This window comes from Grampus griseus, assembly GCF_964374135.1.
Source record: "Grampus griseus genome assembly, chromosome: 17".
Taxonomy (NCBI): Eukaryota; Metazoa; Chordata; class Mammalia; order Artiodactyla; family Delphinidae; genus Grampus; species Grampus griseus.
The window spans coordinates 18,696,779-18,721,887 of record NC_139011.1 but is presented as its reverse complement, the minus strand read 5'-3'; the positions used below and the strand labels follow the sequence as shown (position 1 = coordinate 18,721,887).

General features: G+C 40.3%; 1 protein-coding gene across 7 annotated transcripts in view; it reads left to right on the top strand.

Moving 5' to 3' along the window:
• Positions 1-25,109, top strand: part of DEPTOR (DEP domain containing MTOR interacting protein) — a gene marked incomplete at its 3' end in the record, with an annotated part of 188,702 nt that overhangs the window by 86,609 nt on the left and 76,984 nt on the right. For 6 of the 7 annotated variants that reach the window (XR_014297997.1, XM_082674901.1, XM_082674902.1 and 3 more), the window contains exons 5-8: positions 6,585-6,770; positions 8,754-8,888; positions 12,818-12,888; positions 14,925-15,029. Coding sequence is in view for 6 of the 7 variants with exons in the window: in XM_082674901.1 (XP_082531027.1) it covers positions 6,585-6,770; positions 8,754-8,888; positions 12,818-12,888; positions 14,925-15,029 (497 nt within the window). The remainder of the gene's footprint in view (positions 1-6,584; positions 6,771-8,753; positions 8,889-12,817; positions 12,889-14,924; positions 15,030-25,109) is intronic. The other variant, XM_082674904.1, reaches the window with a different exon arrangement.

Here is a 25,109-nt window from a genome sequence, read left to right as displayed (position 1 = left end):
ATTATGCTTTACATGGATAGTCTACTATCTCATCCAGTCCTGGTTTTCCCTGATTTGGTCATGTTGAAGGTCATGTACACTACTGGAAAGAGAATGTGATGAGTAAAGCCTATTTAAACTTAGTCCTTGTGTCTTATCTTAGATAGTATGTTTACCCTTTAAGATAGAGGTGGTACCATGCTGGGGAGGTGGGGAATGGGGGTGAATTAATCTCTGACTCAGTAGTCAAAGCCTGAGGAGGTTAACTTAGTAGTCAAATTTCCACTTCAATTAAAAATATTTTTAAAGTACTTTTATCTGTTATGGAATTCGTTTAGATTCAAATGCTTTTCTGGATTTATTTATACCAAAGCCAATGTTTTGTGTAATTCACTGTACAAAGACAAAACAATAGGTGTTAATAAGGCTATATACAGTACCATGTATTTTCAGGTTATAATTTAAGATACTGTTGCCAAAGTCACCTTGAGGATTTAAAAAATCATCCTAAACTCAGAACAGGTTGCCAGAAATAAATAACTTATCTATAAAATTGTATTATAGCATTTTTAAAATTTTATTTATATTTCATTTATTTTATTTATTTTGGCTGCATTGGGTCTTTGTTGCTGCGCGGGCTTCTCATTGCAGTGGCTTCTCTTGTTGCAGAGCACGGGCTGTAGGGCGCACCGCCTTCAGTAGTTGTGACTCACAGGCTCTAGAGCTCAGGCTCAGTAGTTGTGGTGCACGGGCTTAGTTCCTCTGTGGCATGTGGGATCTTCCTGGACCAGGGATCGAACCCATGTCCCCTCCATTGGCAGGTGGATTCTTAACCACTGCACCACCAGGGAAGTCCCATATTATAGTATTATTGAATGTAGTAATGTGCTAAATTTATGTAAAAACTTGACTATTGAAAGAGCTACTATTTGTAGATATCATATCAAAGTGTAATTGGCTTATCTTTTGGTTCAAGATGCATTTAGTATCTCCTGAATGCAAGAATGTATTATTTACTGAGAACATGCAGAATTATCACTGAATTAGATGTGTTTGTCTTTGTGGCCGACATCATTCATTTAGCTGAAGTGAATAGTTTATCACCATTTAAAGATTGTGAAACACCTATATGAATCATTAAGTTAGATTTTAACAGGGTGTACTCTCTTGATAGGGACCCACATTTCTGAGACTCTGATATTCATGTAACCAGAAGAGTTATTCATTAGCAAATGTGGATGATAAATACAGTCGCAACCCTAGATTGCATTTGCTGGTGTTGACCTAGAAGCGATGTGATTCTGTTTGTGAAATACCCAAGGAGGCTGTTGAACCAGTAAACATTATTGATAAAAGGGTTAATGTGATTCTTAATACATTGTATTAGATTATTTTCCCAGTGGTTTATAGAATTTTTGAATTTCACAGTCCAAAAAAAAATTTTTGCCAAGAATGAATACTTAAAAAAAAGAACTTCTGTTTTTACCATAATTTCATAAAACACTGGGCAAGAAAAATACCTGGCATATAGTCATCCTGACTCAATAAACGTTAGTTGAATAAATGGGCGGGTGAATGAACAACAAAAAAGTTGTGATGATATAATTTTAGAATAAATGAAAGCCTTTAAATGGAATATACTTATTTTTAGGAAAAACTAAATCCATTGTCCTTAATGTTGCAATTTCCCCATGGCCCAACACACTCTTCATGACATACCATGAGCCCACAGGTTGACTGGTTGCTACATAACTAGCCACTAGGTAGTTCAAAGTTAGCTGTATTCTGGATGTGCTTCATATCCCTTTGTCTACCCACCATGGACAATTCACTTCTAGCCATTTACAGAGCACCTACTCTGACCCAAACATGTAGTAGTCTAGGGTTTGAGGATGCCACAATGATTAAGACACAGCCCAGGCTCTCAAGCAGAGTGACTTAGTTGGGGAAAGAGATGTGCTCCCCCAAGCAAATAAACCCATATTACGCTACAGTGTGGTGTCACAAAAAGACTGCCGACCGCTAGGTGTATGGGTGACAGAAAGAAAATAAAAAATGTACTCTGTGATGAACATGGAAGTTGAGTGTTGGAGAAGGTGACATTTTACTATAACTTTAGAGTCTTTTCCAATCTCTTGTGGCCTGTGTTTCTAAGTAAACATGTTGCTTTTGGATCAGAAGCCAAAGTTGTGTGGCCTTGGGGAAGTTACTGAAGTAACTTCAGTCTCAATTCTTGCACTGTAAATCACTTACAGAGTGATTGTGAGGACAGTATTGTATAATATTTGTAAAGTTAGTACAGTGGCATATAGCAAGTAAGCTACTAGCATAGCTAGTAGAGCCTGTTTGAACAGCAAAAATAGTCTGTATGATACTATATACCATAACATCTTACAGAAAAAACCTGAATGAACTTTTTTGGCCAACCCAATATAATGGTAGATACATCTGACAAAATCTGTGGAATGTTCAACATCAAGGTGAACCCTAATGTAAACTATGGACTCTGGATAATAATGATGTATTAGTGTACATTCATCAATTGTAACATCTGTTCCTTTCTCGATAATTGATGGTAGAGCAAAGTTGTGTGTTGGGGGGCAGAGAGTATATGAGAACTCTGCACTTTCTGCTCAGTTTTGCTGTGAACCTAAAACTGCTTTAAAAAATAAATCTTTTTTTTAAAGACAATCCATTTAAAAAAAATAGACAAAGGATTTGGATAGACAGTTCTCCAAAGAAGATAGGCACATAGACAATAAGCGCGTAAAAATATGTTCAACGTTATAAGCCATCATGGAAATGAAAGTCAAAATCACAATAAGATACCACTACACAGCCATTAGGACAAGTGTAACAAAAAAGATAGAGAATAACAAGGGTTGCTAAGGATGTGGAACAATTAGGACCCCCTGCTCTGTTGGTGGGAATGTAAAATGGGGCATCCTCTTTGGAGAAGAACCTGGCATACAGTGTAGGGTTACCATGTGATCCTGCCATTCTACTCCTAGCTGTAAACCTAAGAGAAATGAATACATATGTCCACACAAAAATTTGTATATGAATGTTAATAACATTATTCATTATAACCAGGAAGTGAAAACAACTCAAGTGTCCATCAACTGATGCATGGATAAACAAAATACAGTATGTCCATACAATGGAATATTACTTGGCAGTAAAAAGCAGTGAAGTACCGATACATGGCATTACGTGGATAAACCTTGTAAACATTATGCCAAGTGAAAGAAGCAAGTCACAATGGACCATATCTTATATGACTCTATTTATATGAAATGCCCAACATAGACAAACCTACAGAGACAGAAAGTTGATCAGTGCTTGCCTAGGGGTTGCGTAGGGGTTATGGGTAGTTTGGAAGTGATAGCTAAGGAGTGTTGTGTTTCTTTTGGGAGTGATGGACATGTTTTAAAATTGATTGTGATGACGGGATGCACAACTCTGTGAATATATTATAGACTAGAATATATAGAGAACTATGCACATTAAGTGGGTGAATTATACTATAATAGGACCACTCCTTTCTGAGACTGACCATATGCCCAGTGGTTAATAGCCAAATGATTATTTGGGCATTAACATTATGTAGCATCTTATATTGGCAATGTGGGTTTACAGTGTTAAGCTCTATTTTTTGTTTTTGTTTTTAATTAATTTATTTTTTTTTTGTCTGTGTCGGGTCTTAGTTGCAGCATGCGGGGTCTTCGTTGAGGTGCATGGCCTTCTTTCTAGTTGTGGCCCGCGGGCTCCAGGGCACGTGGGCTCTGTATCTGTGGCACACGGACTTAGTTGCCCGCGGTATGTGGGATCTTAATTCCCTGACCAGGGATCGAACCCGTGCCCCCTGCATTGGAAGGTGGATTCTTTACCACTGGACCACCAGGGAAGTCCCTGTTAAGACTCTGTTGTTCCTAGTCTCCCAGTCCATTTATAAGATTTGTTGTTGTTGTTGTTTGTTTCCTTTTTATTAATATACATATACTTAACCTACAATGAAATATACATATCTTAAATGTTTAGTTTGGTGCATTTTGACAATGTATATATTCATGTAAAAACAAGATATAGAACATTTTCATCACCCCAGAAAGTTTCCTCCTACTCCTTTCCAGTCAGTCCTCTCCCCTTCCCCTTTCTGATTTCTATCATTATAAGTGAATTTCCTCTATTCTTGAACCTCATGTAAATTAAGTCACTCAGTGTATGTTTTTTGTGTCTGGCTTTTCTCACTCAACTTAATGCTTTTGATATTAATCCACGTTGTTTTATGTGTCAGCAGCTCATTCCTTTTTATTGTCAAGTAGTGTTTCATTGTATCTACAATTTACTTATCCATTCTCCTGTTGATGGACAGGTTGTCCCCAGTTTTTGGCTATTGTGAATAAGACTGCAATGAACATTTTGGGCGATATATGTTTTCATTTGTTGTGGGTGGATCCCTAAGAATTGTGGGGACATAGGGTAGATATGTGTATAACTTTATAAGATCTGTCAGACTATTCTCCAACCGGGTTTTACCATTTATATTCCTGCCTGCAAAATGAGAGTTCCAGTTGCTCCATATCCTCACCGGCATTTGATGCTGTCATTCTTTTTATTTTAGTGGTTCTAGTGGGTGTGAAGTGGCATCTCATTGTGATTTTAATTTGCATTTCCATATTAACTAATGAGGTTGAGCTTCTCACGTGCTCATTATATATATATTTTTGTAAAATCTATTCAATTGTTTTCAATTTTGGGGGGTTGGGACTTCAGCATGACGCTGGCCAGTTTGCAGGGTTCCTGGTTTCTTCCCAGAGACAAAATGACCTAGGAACATGGCTTTTGGAGCTTGATGTCTTGCCTGTTTCACAAACTCCACGATTAGAACTCAGAATATAAACTTGCGAATAGACCACTGTAGCTCCCCGAGATATAAATGGTAATGTAGAATTGGATGTAAATTTAGCCTGGTAGCCATACATTAGCAGTTTTATGTAACATTACTTCAGTTCTTTATGAGAACCTAAAGAAGCCCAGGAATTGTTTTTCAGAGAGGCAGTTGAGAGTAATAATTTGGAACTTGAACTCTGGAGTCAGATACTGTAGTTATATTTCTACCTCTGCCATTTACTGTGTCTTCTTTGGGTCTTACTCATATCTCTGGGCTTCAGTTTCTTCATCAAAAAATAAGGAAGAAAGTAACAGTAACTATACCCAAGGCTGTTGTTAAAATTAAAGGAATTAATACAAATGAAGCATTTAAAATAATGCTGAATTCATAGAATATGCTGTATGAAGGTTAGCTATTGTTATTATTGATTTTGAGTTGATGGCCTGGCGTGATTAGGTGCTCAAAAGTGTAGATTTTCCTTGGCAAGTAACCAGCCTTTATCTGGATAGCCATTCATTCATTTAGCATCAATCTTAAACAGCTGCATAAAGTTTGATTCCATTTCTATAAAATTATCTAAGTGGTAACATTGCAGAGGTGGAGAACATACTAATGGTTGCCAGACATTAAGGATTTGGAGTGGGAGGCTATCAGGGGTTAGCATGAGGGAGTCCCTTTGTCATGATGGAACAGTCCTGTGCTTTGAGTGTGGTGGTGGTTACAGAGATCAGTACATGTGATAAAATTGCCTAAAAACACACACACACACACACACAAATGAGTGCACGTAAAAACTGGTGAAATCTGAATAAAGTCTATAGATTGTACTAATGTCAATGTCTTTGTCTGATATTGTACTTTAGTTATTTCTGTAGGATGAAACCACTGGGGGAATCTGGGTGAAGAGTACACGGGGACTCTCTACTATTTCTTCTTGCTGTTGATTTTTTCAGCAGCTTTGGTGAGATATAGTTCACATACCATACCATTCACTCATATTAAATCATACCATTCATTGGTTTTTAGTATATTCACAGATATATGCAATCATCACCACGGTCAATTTTAGACCATTTTTATCACCTCAAAAAGGAATCTCACACTTCAGTTAACATCCCCAACCCCCTAGATCCCCTCCAGCCCCTGGCAACCACCCAGTCTACTCTGTGTCTGTACATTTCCTTGTTCTGGATATTTCATATGAATGGAATCGTATACTATGTGGTCTCTATATTATTTTGCAACTCTCCATGAGTCTATAATTATCACAAGATAAAAAGTTTAAAAATGAATGGCCGTGCTGCTCTGGGACAAGCAGTGTGCTGGGCCCAGTGGACACATGACTAAATGAAGCCACGATCATTGCCCCAAAGAGCCTAGAGGTTAGTGGGAAAGACAGAGGAGTTGAGGGACAATGAGAGCGTGTGTGACAAGTGCTCAGATGGAGGTAAAGTAGGAGCCTGCACAATACCAGGAGGAGTATAGCTTAGATTGGGGTGAGATCAGGCAGAGTTCCCCCAGAGGAATTGGTTAGCAGATTTTTAAAATGCATGACATGTGGAAAGAATCTGGGACCATGTGTGGACTGCAAGCTCCTGGGACATCTGTAGAACTAAACCCTTTCTCAAGACTTTTCCTCCTGTTGGCTGGAGTCTCCTGGCTACAGTGCTTAGTGGCCAGGCAGCCCTCATCTACTGTTTCTTCTCCCTAGTGTCCAACAAGCACCCGTTTGTGGACAGCAATCTTCTCTACCAGTTCAGAATGAACTTCCGGCGGAGGCGAAGACTGATGGAGCTGCTCAATGAAAAATCCCCCTCCTCCCAGGAAACTCATGACAGCCCCTTCTGCCTGAGGAAGCAGAGCCATGACAATCGGAAATCTACCAGTTTTATGTCAGGTATGTCAGTTCCCTTGTTTGTTTGATCATATAGATCTGTCTTTTGAGAAATAGCATAGTTGTAACTCACCTTTGTGAAATTCTGTTCTCCAGCAAATTTGTATTTATTGATAACCAAAATTTTATTTATTTATTTATTACTCCCCCCAAAAGAAACCATACACACATACAACCAGATTGTTCCTGTGCAGCCAACATACATGCTAAGAAGTCTGTTTTATAACACTATGTATTTGAATTATAGAAGACCACTCAAGCTCTCACTCCTACCTTATTTACTTTTCATTTACAAACAATCCTTACATATCGTTAATTATCCAGTTTTCTAAGTCACAGCATTGAGAAGCTATATATTTTAAGGATGAATGAAGTCTTCTTAGGGCATATACAACTAAAAGGCAACCGATTATCATTCCATCACACAGAACAAATTAAAACTGTGAAAGGTAGACACGGGTGCTCAGAAGGCACAGCCTGGGACATTATATGTTAGGTCAGTCTGTCCCATATTGACAACTAACCTGGACAGAAATGATGACTGATGTTCGCAAAGATAACCCCATTTAAACAAAATATAAAATAATCCCATTCACCCGGAAAAGGTTAACTTGATGTGTCATTCTGTGTAAGTGGGTGAGGTGCTTAACAGGATGTCTTCAACTCCTCTGAAAACTTGACATTGACTTGAGAAACTGATTGGCCTAAGGTTTGGAAGTTATGGGCTTCACCCGAAACCCAGAGCAAAATGAAAATGTGTCTTGGTTATGAATAGGAGCAGACCGTGAGAACACTTACAACTAGATGTACTGAGAACGTTCTGTGCCCTTGGCACAGACCCAAGCTTAGTTGCGTACATTTTCTCGTTTAATTCTATTACTCTTCGAGGAAAGACTTTTCTTATCTCCATTTTACAGATGAAGAAACTGAGGCATGGAGAAGTTGAGTGGCTTACCCAAGGTCACACAGCTAGAAAGTGATGGACAGGGCTGGGTCTTGCACCAGTTCTGTCTTATCCCAGTGCTTATATTATACCGGCTCCTACCCAACCTTCTACATCCCAGGTTCCTCAGACACAGCTGGGATGGAGCAGAGAAGGAGCCAATAGCCACTCCAGGAAAGTAAACACTAGCCAAGGGTCAGGAGCCTAGGCCTGTGCTTAGATGCGCACCAGCTGTGTGTCCCTAAGGCTGCCGTCTCCTGCAGATGCAGAGGAACCGTTCACGTCTTCGCTGGTACTGAGGTTTGCCTGTTTTTCAGTGGGCCCCGTAGACGTGAACAAGTGATGATGATGAGAAGGATACAGTAACCATGGTCACCATAAAAGCCAGCCTTGATTTTATGCTTCCCATGTGCCGGGCACTGAGCAGAGCACTCTCCATGGTTTCTTTCATTGGATCATATGCCTTAAGGGCTCTCTTTCCCTCGTTGAGAGCCAGCCAACTCCATAGTGGAGAGAACGAGATCATATCACTGAAGCTGCTGCCTCACATACACCTTCAAAGCCTGAAGTTGTGCTCTGTGTTTTAATCTCCTTCTGTGGCTCTGGGTGATTAAAGATTTAATCTTCAACCAGGAGGCACTTATCATCACTGTTAACTCATTAAGCGTCTCGCCAGCACTTAATTTACATCCTCTCAGGGATGCTTAGTGTGGACTCGGTAGTTCTTAAAATAATATTTTATGTAACTGAGTACTTTTAAATATATAATGCACTCCTTGCACCAGTCCCATGAGATGGCATTCTGCCCACTTTACAGTTGGGGAAACTGTACGTTTAGAAAACCGGAGGGAATGGCCCCAGGCTGTGCTATTCGTCGGGCAGAGCTGCCACTCAAACCCTTGCTTTTCCGACGCCAAGGCCAGAGTGCTTTATCCCGGCACACGTGACCTGCCTCACTGTACCTGGCAGCTGAAAGCCGGCGTGCATGCTCTGGGGAGCCGAGACCATCACCGTCGGTGACTCTGTGTGTTCCCGGCCCACAGTCAGCCCCAGCAAGGAGGTCAAGATCGTGTCTGCCATGCGGAGAAGCAGCATGAGCAGCTGCGGCGGCAGCGGCTACTTCAGCGGCAGCCCCCCCGCCAGCGGCAGCCCCCCCGTGCTCTGCAACCCCAAGTCTGGTGAGTGGCTGACAAGCGGCCCCGTCTCTGACCGTGACTGTGGGGGACCTGGGCCTGTGTGCAGGCGGGGCTCCCCGGGAAGCGGATTCTCAGGCAGAGGGAGACTAGCGTGGGAGCATCTTGTTACATTGTGCTCTTGGGGGACAGCACCCCTTGGATGCAAGGGAAGGACGTGGGTTTGGGCCGAGGGAGAATTGGGCTGCAGTGCAGTCCCCGTGAAGGCTGCGGCTCACCCCAGGTGGAGCTCTGGAGTTGGGATGGTCTTTGAGAGTTGTCCCGATTTGGGGTGAGGTGGCCAGGCTTTTATACCCTCACCTTGATCAGTCATTGGATGTTGGCTGCCCCTGGGAGGAAGGCGTGACCTGGGGAAAGCGGCTGTCTTTGGAGAGAGAGTTCCAAGGACAGTTGAGAACACTGGCTGTCTGAGGGCTGTCTGCTGTTAGCAGTCCCAGCACTGGGAGGAAACACTCAGTCCTGAAGGAAGGTTTGAGCAGCAAACAGCAGGGGAGATAGCGCTGTCCCAGACTGCAACTGATGCAAAGATCTGTTGGGTCTCCGCACCCCTAAGGAAGAAGCTTGGATCTCTGCAAACCTAGCCATCCCTGCAGTGGACTGTTGGTGCCTTGTGGTTTCAAACTCTACTCACCAACCTCCATGGCTTTTACATTCCAGAAAAAAAACCTAGGCACAAAGATTGTTAATGAACTTGTACTTAGATCTAATCAGTTCTTCAAGCCCCACAGGACCCTGTAACCCATCGATACCACCACCTTCTCACTGTGCTCACCCACCTCCTTTCCAGGATTAGCTTGCCTGGTCCATCGTGATAACCATGGCCGTGAAAACACCTTCCACTCCATTTGTTTAGTGCCCTGTCTACCCTCAGTTCCATGTATCACCTTCAGGGAAGGCACTTTGTTCCTTTGTTCATGCCGTTTCCTTATTACCAGATGTTGGGGATACAAAGATGAGAGGTCATGACCCCATCCCTCAGTGAGCACATCATCTCTTTGAGGAAAAAAAATGCACTCATGAGAATAAGGACAAATAGATGTTGTTAAAGGGCTTTGAGAGAAAATAGTCATCTAATGCTGTTGTCTAGGTATTTTTCTTCATCTAACTTTTTCTTTTCTTCTTTTTTTGCTGTCTTCTGGAGGGTTAGCTCTAAGAATAAAGTTGTAACCTGCAAGTAAATGAAGAAATTTGCTTCCACACTGTCTCTGGCTGGAAAATCTTCCAGAACCCATATATTACCAGGTTTTTCAATTAATAGAGCACTGCTGATAAGGTAGAATGAGAAGAACTATATTGTTTGAAATAGCATGTTTGAAGCCCTGGTAGAAATCTGATACGTCCAAGTTAGAATCAGAAGCGTTCAATTTCGGGAAAGGGTTAATTGTGCTAAAGCCATTTTACATGTTTTTGATTGCTTACCAGAGTAGAAGGAGGAACAAAGTGTTAATTGCTTAAATTACACATTCATCTTCCCTGAGGTAGGTTTGCATTGTTTCCTCTTTCTCCTTAGCCCTCCACTCAAAGGGAAAATATTACTGATATGCAGACAGAAAAGACAGGTCAGGTTGCCTTTTTTGGGTCTCTAAGGACCAAAGCTGTCAGGACTTCATTGTGGTTCATAAGTCCTACCTCTTACCTGTATTCTGACAAGCTTCTCTTTCACTCTAAGAGGGTTCCCAAGATGCAGGGAGCTCATCTGTGATTTTTTTTCTCTCAAGCAGGTAAGCAGGCTTCACAGTAAGGCATGTAAAATTAATCATTAGATATCCATCAGGATATATTTTTTAACACTGTATATAAATGCCCTAATTCAGATAAAGAAAGTGCTACAGAAAGTAACATGATCAGTATCACTGTGATGAGTAAATAAGTTCCCAAGGATATGAAAAGAGTAAGCTAGAAATAATTCCCTAGGTTTCAAAGTTTCTACATTTTTTAACATAAGAGAGAAAGTGTATTAAATGATCAGTATTGTTGCCAAATATTACAATATAGTGTGATTCAAAACCACAATGAGATATTACCTCATCCCTGTCAGAATGGCTATCGTCAAAAAGAACACATATAACAAATGCTGGAGAGGGTGTGGAGAAAAGGGAACCCTCTTGCACCGTTGACGGGAATGTAAATTGGTGTAGCCACTATGGGAAACAGTACGGAGGTTCCTTAAAAAAGAATTAAAAGTAGAACTACCATGTGATCCAGCAATTTCACTTCTGAGTATTTATCGAAAGGAAATGAAAACACTAATTTGAAAAGCTCTCTGTACCCCATGTTTATTGCAGCATTATTTATAATAGCCAAGACATGGAAACAACCTAAGTGCCCATCAATGGTTGAATGGATAAAGGAAATGTGGTACTTTTTTTGTATGTATACACACACACACACACACACACACACATACATATACACACGTACACAACGGAGTATTATTCAGCCATAAAAATGAAGGAAATCCTGCCATTTGCAACAAAATGAATGAACCTTGAGGGCATTGTGCTAAGTGAAGTAAGTCAGGCAAAGAATGACAAATGTCATATGATCTCACTTGTATGTGGAATCTAACAAAAAACTCATATATACAGAGAACAAATTGGTGACTGGCAGAGGGGGGTTGGTCGGTGGGCGGGGATTGGTGGTTGGGTGGACCAGATGGGTGAAAGGGGTCAAAAGGTACAAATTTCCAGTTTATAGGTAAGTCCTGGGGAATGTAATGTACAGCAAGGTGACTATGGTTAATGATACTGGGTTGTGTATTTGAAAGTTGCTAAGAGAGTAGATCTTAAAAGCTCTCATTTCAAGAAAAAGAAAAGTTTGTAGCCATGTGAGGTGATGATGTCAACTGGAGTAGTTGATCATTTCATAATATATGCACCATTATGTTGTAACCTGAAACTAATATAATGTTATATGTCAATTATATCTCAATAAAAATAGGGAAAAAGTGTAATAAAAATAAATGGTCGATATTGTCAAATATCACAAGTACAGTGTGATTCCTACATCCACGTTCATAGACCCCAGAGGGGCTTGTGTGGGTAGGGGCCTGGAGGCAGTTGAGTGACAGGGAATAAAAAGGTCAGAATCCTCAACCATGGACCCCTTCTCTTTGCATTGGCAGGCGGACTCTCAACCACTGCGCCACCAGGGAAGCCCGAGTTTAAATCTTAATTCTACTTCCTGTTGACTCTGAGGCCTTGGACACAAGCTATTTAACTTTTCTCTGCTTCTGTTTCCTCCCGAATAGAATAGGGATAAGGATGAAATGAACCCATTAGTTCTTGTGATGATTAAATAATAGAATATATTTAAAGCGCCTAACATAGTACCTAGCACATGTTAATTATGCAGAAGAGTTCCCCAGTGTTACGATTCAAGGCAAAAGGCAGTGCGTACCCGCAATCTGGGGTATTAATAAGGAAATCCGTGAGGCTTTGGTGAATGGGGCGTGTATGGTATGATGGGGGAGGGGTTTGTATGGAGTGGAAACGGTTATCAGACGGCCAGAGTCAGAATTCCTTTTTTTTTTTTTAACATCTTTAAGGATTTCTCGTAATTTTGACATGTTGAATGCACATCAAGGTCTAAGAGAAAGAAATTCAGGAACTAGAAAACGTGGTCTTTTCCTTTATAGAAAAATGTCAAGCCACTGCTTACCCCACCCCTGGCACTCTTGCTTCCCCTCCCCCTGCTCCCGTCTCTGCTTTCTGTAGCTCTGTAAGTTAGGTTTAGGGTTATTTATGTTTGCTAATATTTTCTGCCTCTGTGCGGCTAGAATATAAACTGGGAGGCAGGGATCTTTGCCACTTTTGGTCACTGATGTCACACATGAGGCATTAAGTAAATATCTGCTGAATGAAAGAATAGAGGGCTCAGAGGGTCTGTACCTTGACACTGTGTCTGTCTTACAGTGTTAAAAAGACCCGTCACTTCTGAGGAACTCCTGACTCCCGGGGCTCCGTATGCGAGGAAGACATTCACGGTAGGCTCATCATTTGGTTTTTCTCCCGTGCTGCTCGTTTGTCTGGGCCATGTCAACATGGCAGTGTGTCCATGTGTAGCTTAGGGACGGAATTGAAAAGCTTCTCCCAATTTCCCTTTTGTTTTGAGCATGATTATAATAGTGGACTTTCTTGACCTTTAGGCACTAAAATGCATTAGGACTTGATATAATTCATTATTAATACAGCATTTAAAATTCCTTTTGATGTGTCCTTAAAAAAAGATTTCCATTATGTACTTATTCTAATATATTGACAGATTCAAAGGCAGATGGTAGAACAAATAATGCTAATGATCCCTTCTGCATTATAGTTAATTCTAAAAATTATTTAAGACATGAGGGAAGTCTTAAGATAGAGAGAGAAAACGATGGCATAGATTGTTCTACCATAAGGAATGACGTTTTTGACAACGTTATCGTGCCTTGAGTTATACAAGCACCTGATTTGGGCGCACTGCATAACTGTGATCACCTCCTGACCACCTGCCCTTTCTTGGAGGTCCTTCAGCCTTCCTTCTACTCCTAGGGTCCCACTGGTATTCTTTTCTTTTCTTTTTTTTTTGGCCGCACCCTGAGGCATGTGGAACTTCCCTGACTGGGGATCAGACCCATGCCTCCTGCAGTGGAAGTACGGCGTCTCAACCGCTGGACCACTAGGGAAGTCCCCCCCGGTCTTCTTCAAACAGAATCCACGTTCTCTGCTTGACATCACCTCACCCACTTCCTGTCGACTTGACTCTGTCTCTTTGTCTCCTCACATCTACATTGACGTCTTCTTTAAAATACTGGTCATCTTTCCTGTAGTCTTCTAATTTTTGTTTTAATACCTCAGGGTGGGGAAAAAGCTTTCCACACTCATTTGTGCTAGGAACATTTGTCGAGGACTACTTCACGTTCTGAGCACTAAGGAATTAAAACAGGATGGGTCCAGTCCTAGCCAGTCAATATGAAAAAAGCACTGGTAATATGTCTGTATCAGGGAAAAGGTAAACTGGACATTTGGAAGTGCAATTAGGTATAATGAACTAAGAGCAGCAAAGCCTAAAGCCAATGAGGTACCTAATAAAGAACTTCTCAGACAAGCAAAAACTAATAAGAGTTCAGCGACACTAAAACCTGCCCTAAAAGTCTTTTTGAGAATGGTCACAAAAATTTCAGTTGCTTCCCTACTTTTCCTCAGTCTCCAGCATTCAAGAGACGTTGGATTGTATTTTTTAGCTGTATTTCTTTTTGGTTTTAAATATCAATGCCAGCATTGCTAGTAATTGACTGTGAATGGCTGTCGTCTCTATTTCAGTTGGGGTATGTATTAGAGACATGTCTGGGAGCTGCCCAGAGAATGTAACTGGCAATTCTAATTATGATTCTATAAGGAAAGTCACCCTCCAGTTTCAAACAACTTTTGGACCAGAGTGAACTGGTCAACTGGAAGTGAACTGGACCAAAGTGAACTTTATGTACTTTTTCACTGTCTTTTCTTGGTACAGAAAATTGGGTTTCAAGAGAGCCAAGACTCTTCATGGTTTCCCCCATTAGTAATTTAAATGGTTACTTTAAACTTCAATGATTGTAAAGCAAATATACTCCAATAAAAAAAAAAGTTCAGTGACGTATCAAGAGCATCAGGAAAGAATCCTTTGGATGCAGGGGAAGAGAAACTGGATCTGGAGGGAAATTTCAACCATATTTTTAAGATCTTCAGACTTCTCATTTGAGTCTGATATTCAACGGCATAGCAGCCTAAGAAAGAGGCCATCTGCCAGTTATTGACTGAGTAGTGACCTCACAGAAGAAGCTTCTTTCTGCCAAACAGGTGTTTCATGACCATGTTTTCCACACAGAGATATAAGCCTGTGTTTGTGATAGAAGAGTCCCGTTCCCCTGACAGGGTAGAGATGAAGTGGAGAAGAGGTATCTCATGGCATGCCTTTAGTCTTGGCTTTTCTCTGTCTTGGAAGGGCGGGCACACTGCCAGGGACCGTCTGCTGATGGCTAATTGTGGTTTTCCTCTCTAGATTGTTGGTGACGCAGTAGGCTGGGGCTTTGTGGTGCGAGGCAGTAAGCCATGCCACATCCAGGCCGTGGATCCCAGTGGCCCAGCAGCCGCTGCAGGAATGAAGGTACCTCCAGTACAGCAGTGTCTAAATACTTCACGCTTTATTTCATTGTTTGGTGCCATCTGTACTTTCTCTCCCTGCGTGTTTTGGTCCCATTTTTGTCATTTCCTTTTCGCTTTCTGAATGGGGGTGAAATGAAGCCAAGAGCGTACGAGGTAGCAGCTAAAAGGATAAGTTTTTCTGTCGCTTGGACTATTGCCTTCTTGGTCTCCAAACCTCCCTCGGTATTTTACATTTCTCTCCTGAACCAATACTGAATTTGAAAAAAAGTTTCTTTTTGCTTAAATCTTATACAGTAATTCTACTGCTTTTGTTCAAAGTATATACTTGTGGCGTTTAAGCAGCCAAGACACAAGAAACAGTAAATAGTGAGAAAAAGAGAACAAAAGTCGTGGAGTTTGGAAGAGGAGATCTGGATTCTTTTATTGGTTTTTACTACTTACTAGCTCTTTGAACAAGTTCTGTAACATCTCAGAGCCTGTTTCCTCCTCTCTGAAATGATAATCATATTTCATTCTGCTGTTTTATGGATTAAATATGTCGAAACACTTGATAAAGTACAAAGAACTACACAAACATCAAGAAACTGAGTGAATTGTGTAAGATTTTTGAAAATAATTTTTACACATTTTTAGTATTAAAGTAATGAATATAGAGTCAAGAAAATTTGGAAAATACACACAGGCAGAAAAAAAATGGTAACTGCCTATAATCTTTCCTAGCTTAGAGATAACCACTCTTTACATTTTTAAGCAGCTCTTTTGAAGTATAATTGACATACATTGAAGTGTATCACTGTTAACATTTTGATTTATATTCTTCCAGACTTTTATGTATGTGTGTGTGTGTATATATATATATATATATACATACATACATACACATATAAGTATATATATACACATTGTTTTTATTTGTAAAGAAATATGGTATAAGAGGATATTGAGAGCACTGGTTTTCTGCTTCAAAACACCTTTATCTAGCACAGTTTTGTTCTGTCATCTGTAAAATATTTCACAGAGGGTATTTATCTCTTGATTGTCTGGGACCATGGGGGGATGCAGGAGACTTGAAAGCCACAGATTATTCCCCCCTTTATTTCTTCAATACTTTCACCCTCTCCCCTCAGTCCTTTTCCTAGAGCAGTAAACCAGTGAAGCAATGGTATGGTTTGGATCTCCACAGCTCTGGTTTCCAGCACTTACCTTCTGGCAATGGTTTACCTACTAGAAAAGAGAGGTGGGCAGCCGAGACCAGCTCAAGGGAGCACAGAGCAGAGATTATGGCCAGTCCAGGTAACCGATGCTGGTAGGATTCAGGATAGACTCTGCCCCCTGATTTGAACACCTCCTTCACACAGGGAGGCACAGGCTTCCTGTGTCTTGTGCTCTGGGTAGGTTACAGAAGCCTCATTGGCTAAGTCCATCTGTATTAGAGGCCCTTCCTACATCCTCAGTATTGCAGTGGGCACAGCCCCAAAGAAACCCAGAGCAGGAAAGTTGGCCAGGAGCATTTGTATCTGCGCCGAATTTTTCATTTTCTAATGGAACTCTTGGCTGTGGGAAGAGTTTTATACTTTATTCCCACAGTAAAGTACCTCAGTATAAATTATTTCTGGCAGCGTGCTTTGGTTGTGAGCGTGCACTCACTCGCATGGGGCTTGAAGCATACTTCCTTTGGGGAAAACAATGGATTTACATTGCAGCTAAAGAGGTTGTTTTGCTTAGCCAGGTGTCTTTCATTGATTCTAGTCCATCTTTATTGATTAACATGCATAACTGTTCTAGACATTGTCAGTTGATTTCTTAATTAACTTCTGAATGTACATACCCTGATAGATGGGTAACCTGATACACTTTTGTCAATTTCAGAAGCTAACACTTCATATGCTTTATATTCTTAGTTTCTCAGGGGGTTGTACAATGGTTTTCATATGTTATAGGGCAGTACAGCATTCAGTAGAACAGCGTTTCCAAAATTGTATTATACAGCTCTCTGGTCCAGCAAAATATCCTGTCCTGAGGTTCTGTGATCAAAACAGTTTTCAACTGCTGCACAGTTTATTCCCCTCTTGGAAATCTACAAAAAGCACATTAGCATACTAAAAATGCTGGGAAATCCATCTGGGGGAAAAAAAATCTGTTTAAATTATCTAACACAACATTTATCACTGAAATGAATATAGTGATATATATATTAAAATATAGCCCTGTTCTAAAAACCTGCTTTTGATGAAATTCTGTATTAGAATGACTGTATTGAGATATTTTTGAATTGTACTATTGGTTAAATGAAAATGACAGGGAATAACATTCTCTTCCATGTAATCTACTTGTGTATGTTCATTTAAATCCATTACCTTGTTATGGAAAACACTGAATGAATTATTTCGTATATTTACCATATGTATTTGTTATAGAATAACTTATATAAAAAGCCCTTTGTATAACCCAGGGGTCCCCAACCCCCGGGCCGCAAACCGGTACTGGTCTGTGGCCTCTTAGGAACCGGGCCACACGGCAGGAGGTGAGCGGCGGGGTGAGTACGCAAAGCTTCATCTAACGCTCCTCGCCGCTCCCCATCGCTAGTGTTAACACCCCCGCCCTGGTCCAGGGAAAAATTGTCTTCCACAAAACAAGTCCCTGGTGCCAAGAAGGTCTGGGACCGCTGGTATAACCCAATCCTGGAAGATTGTTACCACCAACCTGTCACATCGCTGCTGCTCTTGAACTGCAGGGCAGCGTGTCTGGTTGTGTGGAGCTCAGCTGGGGGGAAGGGGGTGCACAGCGGGGGTGACCGTACAAGAGCCTGTCCTGGGGAAGGATCTGGTGACCTGGGCAGTGACCAACCTGCTTGGTCTGGGTGGTAGAAATTGCCCATCTGGTCAGAAGCCTCCTTTTAGCACCTCTGACTGGTAAGAGCTGACCCAGGACAGTGAAAAGTGTCCCACTTTGCCTTCCATGGCAGTGTCTACACAGAAGACCAGGCTCATGTCTCAGGTCTCAGCCCTCGTTTTCTCCTACTTTCCAATGTAGACAAAGCTTTACATCTGGGCCTTTGTGACCTTTCCATCCAGCGGAATTTTTCTACTTTTACTGTGGCTGCTTAATTTCACTGCTTTCCTTGCCAAAACAGAAATCGTTTTGTAACTAGTTTCTGTATGTTGACCATTTCTCGCTTTTTAAAAAAATTTTTGAATTCTATTTTTTTAATTAATTAATTTATATATATATGTTTCTTTCTGCAGTAGGCGGGCCCCTCACTGCCGTGGCCTCTCCCATTGCGGAGCACAGGCTCTGGATGCGCAAGCTCAGCGGCCATGGCTCACGGGCCCAGCCGCTCCGTGGCATGTGGGATCTTCCCAGACCGGGGCATGAACCCACGTCCCCTGCATTGGCAGGCGGACTCTCAACCACTGTGCCACCAGGGAAGCCCCTATTTTATTTACTTTTTTATACAGCAGGTTCTTATTAGTTATCCATTTTATACATATTAGTGTATATATGTCAATCCCAGTCTCCCAATTCATCCCACCACCAACAGTCCCCCCCCCGCCACTTTCCCCCCTTGGTGTCCATATGTTTGTTCTCTACATCTGTGTCTCTGTTTCTGCCCTGCAAAGTGTTTCATCTGTACCATTTTCCTAGGTTCCACATATATGTGTTAATATACTATATTTGTTTTTCTCTTTCTGACTTACTTCACTCTGTATGACAGTCTCTAGATCCATCCACGTCTCTACAAATGACCCAGTTTCATCCCTTTTTATGGCTGAGTAATATTCCATTGTATATATGTACCACATCTTCTTTATCCATTCATCTGTCGATGGGCATTTAGGTTGCTTCCATGACCTGGCTATTGTAAATAGTGCTATAATGAACATTGGGGTGCATGTGTCTTTTTGAATTATGGTTTTCTCTGGGTATATGCCCAGTAGTGGGATTACTGGGTCATATGGTAATTCTATTTTTAGTTTTTTAAGGAACCTCCATACTGTTCTCCATAGTGGCTGTATCAATTTACATTCCCACCACCAGTGCAAGAGGGTTCCCTTTTCTCCACACCCTCTTCAGCATTTATTGTTTGTAGATTTTCTGATGATGCCCATTCTAACTGGTGTGAGGTGATACCTCATTGTGGTTTTGATTTGCATTTCTCTAATAATTAATGATGTTGAGCAGCTGTTCATGTGCCTCTTGGCCATCTGTATGTCTTCTTTGGAGAAATGTCTATTCAGGTCTTCTGCCCATTTTTTGTTTGTTTTTTAATATTGAGCTGCATGAGCTGTTTATATATTTTGGAGATTAATCCTTTGTCGGTTGATTCGTTTGCAAATATTTTCTCCCATTCTGAGGGTTGTGTTTTTGTCTTGTTTGCGGTTTCCTTTGCTTTGCAAAAGCTTTTAAGTTTCATTAGGTCCCATTTGTTTATTTTTGTTTTTATTTCCATTACTCTAGGAGGTGGATCAAAAAAGATCTTGCTGAGATTTATGTCAAAGAGTGTTCTTCCTGTGTTTTCCTCTAAGAGTTTTATAATGTCCGGTCTTACATTTAGGTCTCTAATCCATTTTGAGTTTATATTTGTATATGGTGTTAGGGAGTGTTCTAATGTCATTCCTTTATATGTAGCTGTCCAGTTTTCCCAGCACCATTTATTGAAGAGAGTGTCTTTTCTCCACTGTATAATCTTGCCTCCTTTGTCATAGATTAGTTGACCATAGGTGCGTGGGTTTATCTCTGGGCTTTCTATCCTGTTCCATTGATCTATATTTCTGTTTTTTGTGGCAGTACCATATTGTCTTGATTACTGTAGCTTTGTAGTATAGTCTGAAGTCAGGGAGTCTGATTGACCAGCTCCATTTTTTCCTCTCAAGACTGTTTGGCTATTCGGGGTCTTTGTGTCTCCATACAAATTTTAAGATATTTTGTCCTAGTACTGTAAAAAATGCCACTAGTAATTGGATAGGGATTACATTGAATCTGTAGATTGCTTGGGTAGTATAGTCATTTTTACAATGTTGATTCTTCCAATCCAAGAACATGGTATATCTCTCCATCTGTTTGTGTCATCTTTGGTTTCTTTCATCAGTGTCTTATAGTTTTCTGAGTACAGGTATTTTACCTCCTTAGGTAGGTTTATTCCTAGGTATATTATTCTTTTGGTTGCAATGGTGAACGGGATTTTTCCTTAATTTCTCTTTCTGATCTTTTGTTGTTAGTGTATAGGAATGCAGGAGATTTCTGTGCATTAATTTTGTATCCTGCAACTTTACCAAATTCATTGATTAGCTCTAGTAGTTTTCTGGTGGCATCTTTAGGATTCTTTATGTATAGTATGTCATCTGCAAACAGTTACAGTTTTACTTCTTCTTTTCCAGTTTGTAATCCTTTTATTTCTTTTTCTTCTCTGATTGCCATGGGTAGGACTTCGAAAACTATGATGAATAATAGTGGCGAGAGTGGACATCCTTGTCTTGTTTCTGATCTTTGAGGAAATACTTTCAGTTTTTCACCATTGAGAATGATGTTTGCTGTGGGTTTGTTGTATATGGCCTTTACTATGTTGAGGTAGCTTCCCTCTATGCCCACTTTCTGGAGTTTTTATCATAAATCGGTGTTGAATTTTGTGAAAAACTTTTTCTGCATCTATGGAGATGATCATATAGTTTTTATTCTTCAGTTTGTTAATATGGTGTATCACATTGATTGATTTGCATATATTGAAGAATCCTTGCCTCCCTTGGATAAATCCCACTTGATCATGGTATATGATCCTTTTAATGTGTTGTTGGATTCTGTTTGCTAGTATTTTGTTGAGGATTTTTGCATCTCTATTCATCAGTGATATTGGTCTTTAATTTTCTTTTTTTGTAGTATCTTTGACTGGTTTTGGTATCAGGGTGATGGTGGCCTCATAGAACGAGTTTGGGAGTATTACTTCCTCTGCCATTTTTTGGAAGAGTTTGAGATGGATGGGTGTTAGCTATTCTCTAAATGTTTGATAGAATTCACCTGTGAAGCCATCTGGTCCAGACTTCTGTTTGTTGGAAGATTTTTAATCACAGTTTCAATTTCATTATTTGTGATTGGTCTGTTCATATTTTCTATTTCTTCCTGTTTCAGCCTTGGAAGGTTATACCTTTCTAAGAATTTGTCCATTTTTCCTAGGTTGTCCATTTTTTTGGCTTAGGGTTGCTTGTAGTAGTCCCTTATGATGCTTTGTATTTCTGTGGTCCATTGTAACTTCTCCTTTTTCATTTCTGACTTTATTGATTTGAGTCCTCTCCCTCTTTTTCTTGATGAGTCTGGCTAAAGGTTTATCAATTTTATTTTTTGTCTCAAAGAAGCAGCTTTTAGTTTTATTGATCTTTGCTATTGTTTTCTTTGTTGCTATCTCATTTATTTCTGCTCTGATCTTTATGATTTCTTTTCTTCTACTAACTTTGGGTTTTCTTTGTTCTTCTTTTTCTAGTTCCTTTAGGTGTAAGGTTAGATTGTTTATTTGAGATTTTTCTTGTTTCTTGAGGTAGGTTTGTATTGCTGTAAACTTTGCTCTTAGAACTGCTTTTGCTGCATCCCATAGGTTTTGGATCATCATGTTTTCGTTGTCATTTGTCTCTAGGTATTTTTTGATTTCTTCAGCGATCTCTTGGTTATTTAGTAACGTATTCTTTAGCCCCCATGTGTTTGTGTTTTTTACATTTTTTTCCCTGTAATTGATTTCTAATCTCATAGTGTGGTGGTCAGAAAAGATGCTTGATATGATTTCAATTTTCTTAAATTTACCGAGGCTTGATTTGTGACCCAAGATGTGATCTGTCCTGGAGAATGTCCCATGTGCACTTGAGAAGAAAGTTTAATCTGCTGTTTTTGGATGGAATGTCCTATAAATATCAATTAAATCTATCTGGTCTATTGTGTCATTTAAGGCTTGTGTTTCCTTATTAATTTTCTGTCTGGATGATCTGTCCATTGGTGTAAGTGAGGTGTTAAAGTCCCCCACTCTTACTGTGTTACTGTCGATTTCCTCTTTTATAGCTGTTAGCAGTTGCCTTATGTATTGAGGTGCTCCTATGTTGGGTGCATATATATTTATAATTCTTATATCTTCTTCTTGGATTGATCCCTTGATCATTATGTAGTGTCCTTCCTTGTCTCTTGCAACATTCTTTATTTTAAAGTCTATTTTGTCTGATAAGAGTATTGTTACTGCAGCTTTCTTTTGATTTCCATTTGCATGGAATATCTTTTTCCATCCCCTCACTTTCAGTCTGTATGTGTCCCTAGGTCTGAAGTGGGTCTCTTGTAGACAGCATATATATGGGTCTTCTTTTTGTATCCATTCAGCTAGCCTGTGTCTTTTGGTTGGGGCATCTAATACATTCACGTTTAGGGTAATTATTGATATGTATGTTCCTATTACCATTTTCTTAATTGTTAATGTGTTTGTATTTGTAGGTCCTTTTCTTCTCTTGTGTTTCCCACTTAGAGAAGTTCCTTTAGCATTTGTTGTAGAGCTGGTTTGGTGGTGCTGAATTCTCTTAGCTTTTGCTTGTCTGTAAAGCTTTTGATTTTTCCATTGCATCTGATTGAGATCCTTGCCGGATAGAGTAATCTTGGTTGTAGGCTTTTCCCTTTCATCACTTTAAATATATCGTGCCACTCCCTTCCGGCTTGTAGAGTTTGTGCTGAGAAATCAGCTGTTAACCTTATGGGAGTTCCCTTGTATGTTATTTTTCATTTTTCCCTTGTTGCTTTCAATAATTTTTCTTTGTCTTTAATTTTTTTCAACTTGATTACTATGTGTCTTGGCATGTTTCTCCTTGGGTTTATCCTGCGTGGGATTCTCTGTGCTTCCTGGACTTGGGTGGCTGTTTCTTTTCCCACGTTAGGGAAGTTTTCGACTCTAATCTCTTCAAATATTTTCTCGGGTCCTTTCTCTCTCTCTTCTCCTTCTGGGACCCCTATAATGTGAATGTTGGTGCGTTTAATTTTGTCCCAGATGTCTCTTGGGCTGTCTTCATTTCTTTTCATTCTTTTTTCTTTATTCTGTTCCACAACAGTGAATTCCACCATTCTGTCTCCTAGGTCACTTATCCGTTCTTCTGCCTCAGTTATTCTGCTATTGATTCCTTCTAGTGTATTTTTCATTTCAGTTATTGTATTGTTCATCTCTGTTTGTTTGTCCTTTAATTCTTCTAGGTCTTTGTTAAACATTTCTTGCATCTTCTTGATCTTTTCCTCCATTCTTTTAACAAGGTCCTTGATCATCTTCACTATCATTATTCTGAATTCTTTTTCTGGAAGGTTGCCTATCTCCACTTCATTTAGTTGTTTTTCTGGGGGGTTATCTTGTTCCTTCATCTGCTGCAAAATCCTCTGCCTTTTCTTTTTGTCTCTCTATCTGTGAATGTGGTTTTCCTTCCATAGGCTGCAGGATTGTAGTTCTTCTGCTTCTGCTGTCTGCCTCTGGTGGGTGAGGCTATCTAAGAGGCTTGTCCCATTTCTCGCTTTTATTTTACCGTTTAATGAGGCTTGGAAAATTTTAAGAAGTGGGCCACCAGTGTGTGGACAGGTCAGGCCCCAGAGTGAAGAGACTGAGTTTCATATTCTCCTCTTAACACTTCTCGACCTTTCCAGACCCAGAGAAGAGCTCTTTGCCTGGTTTAAAGGGAGCCCTTCCCCCATTACGAGGGGAGACTGTCACACCTGTATTAAAATTTCCTTCTCTAGAAGTTCTGGAAGAACTCCAGAGAAAATGTGTCCTTAGGGAGAGTGATAAGATCCACCTAACTCCTTTTCTGGATGGGATGGAGAAGTCTGTGATCTAGCCCCAATTCCCAGAACTCTTCGTACTCACAACTTCTTCGTAGCTGACCCAGGCTGCTGGAGGTGGGTCAGGCAGCTAAGTTGCTAGAGGGGATTGCTGAGATGTAGGCCAGGGAAGGTTCCACCTTGACTTCAGTTGTAAACGGAATTGAGTTTTAAGTGTTTTGGTCAAAAGACTTTTGCATCATCTCCAGCTGGTTTGAAAATTTTATTTTTACTCTAGTCCATTTCCCTTCTTCCCTTCCAATTACCTTCTCCTCCTCATGCAGTAATAGCGTGTTTGTCCCCAGAGACCAAAAAGGGAACAGATGTTACCAGAGGCCCCAAACTATAATCTTACTTTTCAGTTTTGTCTCAATCGAGATGAACATAAAAAGAGAACAATTAATTACACCTTTGCTGGTAAGTTTCTATATTATTTCATATTCCTCTCCACCCCCTTACGGCCTAGAGAACAACAGCAGTGGTATCATTGGAATTCTTACTTGATCCACCATTTTTTAATTTGGAGTTATTTTTATTTTGAAGGTTCTTTTACCTAAAAAATGAAATCTGTAAACCTCTGGCTTAGAAGACCTTTCCTTGGCATTGCAACTCTAGAATGGAACATGAAATACAGGACCCATCAAAGTTGAGTCAACCCATGCAATGCATTTTCATCTGAAAGAGGTTGTTCTGTACATTTTCCCTTTGGCCACCCTTCACTCATCCTTTAGCAATTCCATACCAGTAACTTCTGGTTCATTTCAACACAATGGGGAAAGGAGGAAAGAAGAGAAAAAAACAATGATTTATTGAGTGTCTTCTGTATGCCTGACCTTGCACCATGCTAGCCCCTTTCTGTACATGAGTTCACTTCATATCAGCAGGTAAATACTAAAATCCTGAAGGAAGAAATATTTCCAGGAGGAATACTTCTATTTCTTACCTCTTTTCGTCTACTTTGAAAAGGCATAAAGTTCCTTCCCCAGAATAGTCTACTGGCTACAGTCTAGTGAATATCACTTAAACTTGGCTTCATGTCGCAACCTTTAATGACATCCTCTTTTCTGATTTTATCACATCAAGTCTAAACCCATTTCTGGGTCCCATTCTCTATCATAACTTCATTTTCCCTGATCCTCTAGTAGCTATCTTTCACTCTAGTCAGGGCAGAATTTTTACATTTCACAGATACATCATGAGTGTGCCTCAGTCTGCCCCTCAAGTAAATCTGATTACTTGACTCTGATTGTTGAAACCTTATTGGCTT